General features: G+C 42.0%; 1 protein-coding gene across 2 annotated transcripts in view; it reads right to left on the reverse strand.

Moving 5' to 3' along the window:
* The window catches only part of LOC139048036 (uncharacterized), a 33531-nt gene extending 22852 nt beyond the window's left edge, over window positions 1-10679 (reverse strand). Inside the window, exons 1-3 of one of the 2 annotated variants that reach the window (XM_070522403.1) lie at window positions 10155-10644; window positions 7144-7338; window positions 6390-6746 (exon numbers count right to left, since the gene is read on the reverse strand). In XM_070522403.1, the coding sequence (XP_070378504.1) occupies window positions 6390-6746; window positions 7144-7338; window positions 10155-10188 (586 nt within the window). In that variant the 5' untranslated portion in view covers window positions 10189-10644. Of the gene's footprint in view, window positions 1-6389; window positions 6747-7143; window positions 7339-10154 lie in introns of both variants that reach the window. The other variant, XM_070522404.1, reaches the window with a different exon arrangement.

A 10679-nucleotide genomic window follows, 5' to 3' on the forward strand; every position in this document is an offset into this window, starting at 1 on the left:
CACACAACTGGATAGTCGACCTTTCACAGAGGCTAGGATCCTGGGTGCTTGGCCATATTAATGAAGAAAGCTATGCATACATGCTCTTATGACTTTCTAAAATAAACGAATCTGAAAAGATACTTATAGACACCATCTGTCTTTTGTGCGAGTGAACTGTCTCGACTTGCCTCCTTTTTTTCTTTTAAACCCTCATACCCTCACCCCCATGCAGGGATAGCCAACTGGATGTACGTCTGGTTAACTTACCCGGCCTTCCTTGTTCCTTTCTTTCTCTCTCAGATGTAAACCCCATGCAGAAAAACCAAAAACCACACAATATCTAGTCAGCCATACCTGTTGAAACTAAGATGCGACATGCTTAAACAATTTCAGACGTGTAAATTCACCTAAAATACAAGTACAAAAGAAAGGACAACACACATGTAGCACATGCACTACTGATTCTTGTGCTTTCTTTTAATTGTCCTTGTATCTTATATACATTTACAAGCCTGCAATGCTGAACCAACTTGCCCAACTACCTACATTGCTTAAACCAATTCAATTAATATTTTGGTTAATGTATACCCAAGAATTCGTGCGATGACTGGCAGATTCTTCTCTTGCAGAACTTCATCCGACCAAACACCAGAGAAAAGAGTGATGCTGATACAGACACACAAGTTTTTTTGGCAGTGGAATATGTTAATTGGACAAACTGCTGCAAGCGTTGCATAGCAACATGCATTGAAGCTGGTGAGCAAGTTGAAGTGCATGATCTGCAAATTTTCTGCCAATAATTTGCATTGTCAGACATCTGTGACGAAGGTGCAGAAAGGATTGCTGGCATCTGGACCAGGTTCTTGCTAAGTTCGTAGCAACTGCTATTACACTGGAGGACAAAATAAAGCAACCACTGGGCCACATGAAGCAGTATTCTCACTTGTTGCTTAATCCAGCAAGGACAGAAAAAGAGTGGAGAATGCTGCCTTCCAAGCTTAATTACAAGCAATGCAAAAGCAACCTTGGAAATCGAATCAACTGCATCATTCTGGGCAGAAATGGGAGAAGTAAAAAGATAGGATGACATGCAAGAGTACAGAAATATCTGTACATTGGCCCAGCACATATTAATTTTATATTATTGCTGCAGCTGAAGGAAGCTATGCTTAAAAAAAAGAGCAGCAGCTGGGCTTGGAGTTTAAAAACTGCATGCCATAATCACAATAATATCAGCTTTTGCCATGACTGGCAGGAGCTATGTCAACGTGTACAAGCATCAATGACCAGCAAATTAAAGTCCACCAAACAGGAAGTGGACTAAACGAGACATTTGCTTGAGCTTTGGCAAGTGTTATCACCTGGCATTTCTACTTTCATGGCCTCATCAATAAAGTAATACGCATAAGTAATACAATATTGCTTTTGCTGTAATGGACTTTTTATTGTGTATTTGCTTATGTTAGTATACGTTTTTTTGATGTAGTTTTATAGGTGCCACACAGCACAAAATTTTTTGTTATAGTTTATATTGAAAGATTTCAATAATGGGGTTGTTACTCTTACTTGTTTTTATGCCAACCCAGTAGCCCAAGTTGTATATTAGCTTGTGCCACTAGATGTGTGGATGTGTTATGTTTGTGATGCCATCGTGTTCGCTGCGTTGTCGTACGTCATTCCAGCTTTGTCATGCGACTCTCACGCTACCTGCGTTGGAACCAGATGGCTCACATGAAAAGATTCAGGTGTCTCAGCAGCAGCACACCCACCCGTTGTTGGTCACCTCCATTTGAAATTCAAAAGGAAGTTTCACACGAGTGTTCATTTCGAATCACCGATAGCAATACCTCACCTTGGCATAGCCAACTACCTGTAAAATACTTCACATAACATCAATTTTCACATTGCGTGGGATTTACGCAAGTTTATCTCATAGTTTTCATGTAGAGCCTTTTGGACCTTTATGTGGGGGATAATAAAATGGCTTTTCAAGTCTAGCTCCTCTGAAATATATATAATTCAACACCTTGCATGCTAAGCTGCAGCTTCTTAAGTCCCAAACTGGCATCAAGAAAGCCAGGACTGTAAAATGATACTGGGCTGGACAAATCAGTTTCCAAAGATTTATGTTACGTTCTTGACCTCCTTTCCAGAGTTCCTGTGATAAGTTTGTGTGAAAAGACATTCTCGAAGCTAACATATGTAGAGACCACGCTGAGAAGCTTTATGTCAAGAATGGCTTAGCTGGCTGATGGTGCCTTTGGTGGAGCAATGAATTGCAATTTTTTTTTATGATGTTATGAAGATAAATAACACCATAGCATGCAGACTTATGCTGCAGAAAGAAAGCAAGAAGCGAATGAGTAATTGCAAAGTGATCTGCATATTGTATCCCAGCTGTATTGTGCATGCCACATTACCAGAGAATCCTGCTGACCTTTAATTAACCTTTCCAGCACAACATGTCTTTATCAAGCCATACCTTTACATTGGGTTGATATATGCAGGGATGCCCTTTCACCTTCATGTAAGCTTAGCTCTGTCAACAGCAGATGCACTAAAGCTGAACACTCTTGCTGCCTACTTCACATACTGCAACTGAAATGAAGGAAACACAAGTCTTAACAGTAAACTTTTAAACAGTGCATTTAAATACTTGTGCAACCTTCTTTTTGGAAAGACCATGTGGTGCCTAGAGATGTAGCTTGACAAGTAAGAAACTGATGTGCTTTTATCTAAAAATAGAATTGATTGATGTTTTGTGGGACAGGGTACCTGGTGTCTCAATGAGCACACTTTATGGCTGAGAATATTTTTGCCATTGTGTCAGCTTTGAAAACTTGTCAGAATCTTTAATCTTGGTGCATTAGAAAACACCTTGACACAAAATGAATGTAACCCTTGATGTCATTGAAAGAACAGTGCTGAAAACAATTCGATAAATACAGCAGAATGAAATGCAGAGAACTTAGGTGGGAAATAGGTAAGCAATTTACCAACCACATTATCAATGCAAGCAGCTGACACTTAATAAAATAAGAAAGCCCTGGAGCAAGTCTCTGGCTTGCAGTGAAAGACCTGTGCACACTTATGATGATATTGCAGTATTCATGGCAGGGACGGGCCATTCAACCTTACGCACTGTAACACTCTGTATATCTCTCTGAAATCTTCTTGTACCAACATGTACAAACTGCATGTTGCAAACAGCAAAATCATTGCTATTGTCCTACAGACAGTTTCCATGTTTATTGGATTCTCATTTTAACAGCTGACTTTAAGCTTCCATACTGAGAGCTGGACGAGTTAGTGCGTTTTTGAAAGAGTAGAAACAGTGCACAAAGTATGAAGGACAGTGAAAACGCAACAGGAGCACTGACTTGCAACTGAATTTTTTATTCAGGTATACATACAAGAATAATATGCACACACCATGCAATGTGAAAAAAAGCAAGCAAATGAAGTGCAAACTATTAATCATGATTGACATTGCTAGAAAACACAAGCATGAGTGACGTCGTGAGTTAACTGCGACATCATACTAAATCCATGCAAAAAACCATGTTAGAACTTACATGGGCATTATGCGATTCAATAAATTCAACAGTATGCTTATAACCTATGTATTCTAACATTTTACTTGAATAAGGTGCTAAGAAGATCAATCTATATATAGCTACAAATGCCTTAGTCACCAGATTTGAAAAGCGGGAGGACTTTCGTTTGTTTCAGAGATGAAAGAATACCTGTTGTGGGAGAATGCTGAGAAATAACAGCGATACTGAGGAGTCCATTGGGAATAATATAATGTACCAACATGCATTAGGAATTACGTCAGGATCTCCAAATTTATTAAATTTGCAGACATACTTCTATATTTTAACAATATTATTAAGGCATACAAATTTTAAAAAGAAATGCCACTACGTTAGTATTTGCCATAGCAAATGATTTCCTAGGGGTGCATGTACAATGGCACCCAATTGAATATTGTACAAATAAAGCTCTACCACATGTGTTTGACCCCTGTTGATTGCAAGTCGCACAAGCCTGTTCCCTTAGTGAGTGAAACTCAGTGAAAGAAACTTGGCCTTCTTTGTGGAGCAAAGACAGTTGGCAAAAATGAAGCACACAAAGGTAGAGAGGTTTTGGTATAGCCTGCACAGTGAAAGATCCACTCAAGATCCAGGTGCTGTACCGTATCTTCAGAAGATAAAGCATTCATCTAAACACAAGCACAGGGTGTAAATGATCGCACTCCGATGCATGTGATACATAATGACAATCACCACGAAAGCCTATCGCATTACTATTACTTCCACAGGTAATTTTCATGGCTGCTATGGAATGGCTGTCTCGCTGCACCACAATCTATAGCAACTAATACACTGGGCATTTCAAATGGTTCATGAAAGCGGGTTGGGCCCTGGCCAGACTGAAGCAGCGGCACTCGAGAGACACTTTTCAACGCCCAGCCTCGTGTGAGTCACTTGACACTCGTCACGGACACTTGCTGACATTGCCTTCAGGCGGGAACAGGCCTTTCTGTTATATTCACGTTTCACGTCCAGGCTTTCGTTACTAGGCTTCTGCGTGCGTAAGGCGACGCGAAATGTTTGAACGCACTTTGCTCATCGACAAAAGGCGCCCTTACTTTGCACAGCGATTTGGAAATGTGTATGCACCCTACATCGACGTCAATGCCGACGCGCACCACTTCTGCGTTTTCGAGCTCGAGAGCAGTGTGTCGACGTGGTGTCCAAGGCCAAATAGGCATCCGACTTTGCCAGAAGGCGTACACACAACTTAAAGAATCGCTACATACGACACACCCTGCAATATGCATGATCCGTGTCGGCACCATATGCAGTCGGCGCTGTGCTACCACGACTCTTCGAAACCGACAGTCCAAATGAGGCGACATGTCGTGCTGTTTCGTGGATGCAGCACAGTTCGTTCGAAGCTTCTGTAGCTTCGTAACGGCCGCGTTATTCGTACTCGCCGATATTACACAGTGACCCAATATGCAGTCGGCGCTGTGCTACCACGACTCTTCGAAACCGACAGTCCAAATGATGCGACATGTCGTGCTGTTTCGTGGATGCAGCACAGTTCGTTCGAAGCTTCTGTAGCTTCGTAACGGCAACGTTATTCGTACTCGCCGATATTATACAGTGATTTGTACACACCACACAGCCACAAGGAATCGCAACGGTCCTCCCACTGCGTGCACGCGTGTAGGCGCCGACAGTCATTTTCGATTTTGAAACGCTGCACAAAATAAATGCTTTATTTATTTAGGCGTAATGTATTTAACAACAAAACGATAACGTTAGCATTTCATGTATTTTTTTCTAAGTTTTCTTTTTGTGACGTCATCATGCGTGGCAGCAGCGGACTCCACTTGGGGTCGTCTGCTGCCACGTGCGTGCACCCAGCGCCGGCCTTAAACATATGCAAATATTCTACTGTTAACATAAGTGCGTTTTCCCAAAAAGTATTGACTAAATTTAGGGGATCTACAATAACAGTGAACATATTTGCTTGTAAACGCACTGAAATAAATTAAAGACCTATTGCACTTGGAAGACTTACTATTTACATTCCACTCCCACTTTTGCTATAGCTCCACATGGAGCTGTAGAATATTTAAGTAAATGAATAAAATTAAATAAGATTAACTTATGGCAATGACCAATATGTGATCATGTGGCTGCTACAACTGAACAGACCAACTTTTCCATGCTAAATTGTAACACCATGGTTGGATGCAACCTAAGTGCAGTGAAGCTCCGCCCACATTTGGGACCCCCACACCGAATTCCACTGCAAAAAAATGTAGTCAACTGTTAAAGCTTTTGTGACCTAAACAAGAAGCTAATCACCAGACGAAATGATAAGACCAAGAATTTTGATGCTCATGCTTGCTTGATAAATTAAAACACTAAAAGCTGCTCTCATTTACTGTACTGATTGGCCAGCAGAGTAATATAGAGAATGTGAACCATGGCCCAGTGTTACCAACTTCTTTTTAAAATTGTATCCTACTACGGTAAAGCTCACAAATGCGGCAGGCACCTGCATATGACACCAACAGATGCATCACCAAAATTAAACACATTCAGTAAGGCAATGTTAGAGCAACACTGTCTATAAAGTGCCTAATGTAGAAACATTCGCATGATCATGCAACCTGCACCTTCCCTGTATGGCGGCCAGAAATAAAGGTTTGCTGTCGTCTATCTATACGCTCCACTTATGAAATAATCAACTATAGCCCTTCTATAACCTTTACAGAATTAAAAAGCACCTGACCAGACTGTACATAAAGTTGGACAAATTCTTGCGACCTGCAACTCATGTCGCAAGCATAATAAATGATTCCAAAGGCTGACAGCAGCCCCTACCATTTTGGTCAAGCTTCCTTTTTTCAGCAAAAGAATCGCCATCATCTAAAGCCACTTCCCGGCTAGGTGGGGCCTTTTGTATCTGGGGATCCTGTGAAGCAAGTGACTGGGGCTTGAACCGTGACAATTTCACAATTTTTGGCGGTGGTGGTCGTGAAACAAACTTCGCAGTTTGTTGCGAAGAATTAAAGCACTGTCCTCGTAGAGGAACAGGAAAGTCGATGCTCTCTTCATCTGAAGACTCCAGGCGCGCTGGTGGCCGCCTCTTCCGCCTTTGCTGAATTGTTTCAACATCTGAGGCCAAATCTGATGTGAATTCTGCTTGCTGCTCTTTTTGTCTAGCACTTTCATAGCTGCCTAAAAAGAATGAATGTAATATTTATTGCCCAAAAAGAAATGAAATGCAAAGCACTAGTTTTAAAAAGACAAACAAAAAAATTTATAGAACTGTTGAACACTGAGTGGTGAAAGAAATAACAGCATAATATAAAAATGACATGTCCAAATTAATATGTTTAGTATATTCATCTACTCAAAATTTGCCACCTTCACTAGTTTCAATACAAAAGCAACCAGTTCTGGTACTAAGAGTAAACAAATTGTAGATACCTTAATTATAAGGTTCAACGAAGATAACTTTCAAGCTCAAAGTTTAGCTAACAATACTGCCAAAAATTTACCGATCTTACTGATAGTACACGAACTTAAGCTACCAACTTGAACATGTTTTTAGAAACTTGGGCAAGAAGCTTACCACATGTCCACAACACTCGACATCTGTAGCTAGTCCAGTCGCTTGATGGTGGTTGTTGCTCTTTGATGGCAGTAGTTATCTTTGCGGTGCTCTTAAATGGTGGCCACCTAACTGTGTTTTCTGAAATCCACGAAGTGGGCACGACGGAAACTTCATCTTCATCTTCAAAAAGAACGATGCTGTATGTCTTCCCCCCTGAAATTATAAAACAAAGAAAACTGAATTAATGCGATGGAATCCTAGCCACGGTGGGTGCAGTTTGATGAAGGTGAAATGTGAAAAACATGTATGTGGCGAGTGATGTCAGTGCAGATTAAAGAACCACTGGTGGTTAAAATTTATCAGCAGCCCTCCACTATATGCCTCTCGCCCGCCTTTAAACTCACGTCATTGTGAATCAATTCATGTGCCTTATCTACCCTGATAGGCAAGTTTTATATTTTACGAAATCAACCAGTGATCCCCGAAAATATTGCCTTTCCTATTATTCAGCAATGCAACTGCTACACTTGTACTGCAGGTAATGATATGGTGGAATGAGAGGTTTCACATTTCGAAGCTGCACATGGATTTTTTAGAACACAAAAGCGGAAGGCTGCCAATTAATTTTTGACCACTCAGTGTTCTTTATAACATGCACTGACATCACACACATTTTCACTCCATCAAAATGTAGCCACTGTGGCAAGGATTCAATCTCATGACCTTGAGAAGAGCAGGTCCAATGAAATGAACAGTTTAAATTAGCAAGTATACCAGCACAGGCTATACTTGTCTCATTTAGTCCATTCATTTCAGTGGACCAAACCATGGCATGTGTGCAATAGAGGAAATACTGCATAATTATCTCCTCCGCTTGGCAAGCACATGCATTTATTTCTAATTTCATCAACAGGCCACACAGAAAGATCTTGTGAAAGGTCTTTAGCAGCAAAAACCAGGAGCTCTGAAGACGGCAATGGTTGCGAATACAAGTCAGCCAAAGTTGTGAAATAGTGCCCACAGATGCTGGCCCCCGACACCGATTGCAACATATTAGTTACTAATACAATGTGACCTTCTTTAAGCTGGACACAATTATCCAGCCTGCCAAGCTTTAGCACAGTTCCTTCAAACTCTAGCAAAGAGTACTGTCTGCCTTGAAACCCTGGTGGCACAGGTCCATTAGAGTGCTCTCCTGACAGCCTTGGGTATGAATTGAGAGAACCTGTGGAAACATTACTAAGAAAGCGTTTCTCACTGAGGCGCTTGATAACCTGCTGAAGAGCTCGAGCCTTCGTCCTTACTAGGGTCTTAAGTTTATAAAGGAAGTTTTCAAAAACGAAGGCTGAAAAGTCATCAAGAGGGCCAAATCTTCTGGCATCGTCAGCTAGATGCAACAATGAGTGCACGTTATAGACATAGATCCCCTTTCCATATAGGGAGCCAGCCTCAGCTACAAACTCTTGAAGAAGGTGCTCCGCCAAGTCCACGTTGTGCACTGCGTAATCTGGGCATGCAAGGATAGCAATAGCAGCACTAAGCTTCATAAAATGGTCGTAAAACTTTCTTTCCAAATTTCCTTGGAGGACAAGTGGTCCATAGTACAGTAGAAAGTTCCTAAACTCAACCGCTTTCCACTGCTCCAAAAATTGCAGTGATCGTGGCCTGCGCTTCATGTCACTTGGAACATACAAGTTAAAACTAGCAAGCATCGTGGATACATGAAGCTTTGACTGTGATGACATTTTTGAAGCTGATGGCTTTTTAGAAGCCCAATAACAAATGAGTAGTTTCTTCATTACTCCCAAACAAACCAGGTGCATATAGTCTAGTGGGAACTGTGTGACCATCCCAACACCAAAACACTGCAGCGGCGACTCGCTATGGTGGTGATGTTCTTGGGCAAAGCTCCTGAAATCTTCATCAGTGCGCAAGGGACTGTCATGGGAATCAAAAATGATTTTCCTGTCAAGTGCAGAGTATGCACCCTTTTGAGTGCACCTTTCACATCCAAAATAGGCTGTATGGCCCTTAATGCATTTGATGTAAGCCCTTGCTGGGGCATCACACACAAATGCATGGATTTTCACAGCATAGACCTTGCCATTGTACATAAGGCCCTCCTCAAGCAGCTTCCTTATTTCGGAGACAAAATCACTTAAGTACAAGGTCACATCTCCAGGCTTGCTGTCACCCTCATAGAGAGCAGCAACAAATGGAGAGGAGTGTGAACTTTCCTTTACAAGCACGAGAATCGGCCAGAATTGCTTTCTCGAGCTGCGGGAGAGCGGAAGGCCGTCTACGTTCACAATGAGTGACAATGTCCGACAATCTGCAGGAACATGTGCAACATGTTCTTCCAAAGAACGAGAAATTCCAAAATAGTGGTAACGACCACCGGTCATCACTGCCAGATCAGTATGCCTCTGCGTCTTTAGCAATGTTCTAGCATCCGAGGGTAACTCTGGATGGTATGGCTTGAGCACTTTAAGCAGGGAATTCAGGTGTGAAGCAGGCAATTTACTATTAATAGCCCATACACGCAAGTCGTACTCTAGACACTGAGTAGCGGCACCAGACTCAGGTGTCATCCTATCTTCACACTCCACCAACTCGTCATCGTCAGAAATCCGCGACAAGTCTGACGTTGCACTTCCTATGTCAGAGATGCCGCTAGAGGTGCCAAAATCTGACAAGTTGGAACTGCGGCTTTCATCTGCGTCCTCGCCTGGCACTGATAAAGAGGATAAAACGACATTATGCGACAAAAAGGCGTATTGATCCTGCTCTGCTCCTGATGCGCACAATCTGCTGTCACGACCATTATCAACAACGGCCAAACAATTTTCTAGTTCGCCGTGAACAGCCTCTGCTATTCTTCGGCGTCGTTGCCGAATGGACACTTCACTTAGTGAACGCTTCACTCTCTTCATGATGCAACGAATGTAGCACTTAAAACCATCACGAAGGGCATGGCTTTGTGCCAACCAACACGTGTTACAGCACAACAATGAGTAGAAATCACTTACCACTGAGGTCATCCTCGGAGCAAGCCTGCGCCATTTCAGTTGAATTGCAGAGAAGCTACAAGAAAAAAAGCACAGGCACGGCGACTGCAAAAAAAACTATGCTAGAACAACAAAAAACGCGGACTTTGACACGACTGCCGCTGAGTGGCACGTTTTTAGATGAGCGCGCGTCGCAGGGCTGGCTGTCGCATGGAAGAAGGCATGGAAGAAGGAAATGGGCTCTCGGCTGTACCGCGATTTGGATTTGTGATGATCTCCATGGCCATTAGACTGCGGAGCGTCAGTGAAACCAGAACTCAATTTTTTCGGCAGTTTTTATTTAGACCGCCTGCTTAATAAAAAAACAGATATTTCAGCTGTTTAGAAATATTTTCGATACAGGTATATATTTTTACATCAGTGTGACATAGTTAAGTACACTTGCACTGCTCGCCAGCTGTATGCACACCACATGCAAGCTTGCGCTCGAAGCAAAAAATAAAAAAAATTAATGTAGTAATGGTGAGGAGAAGTGATCTAGCTGGT

This window comes from Dermacentor albipictus, chromosome 7, assembly GCF_038994185.2.
Source record: "Dermacentor albipictus isolate Rhodes 1998 colony chromosome 7, USDA_Dalb.pri_finalv2, whole genome shotgun sequence".
Lineage (NCBI taxonomy): Eukaryota > Metazoa > Arthropoda > Arachnida > Ixodida > Ixodidae > Dermacentor > Dermacentor albipictus.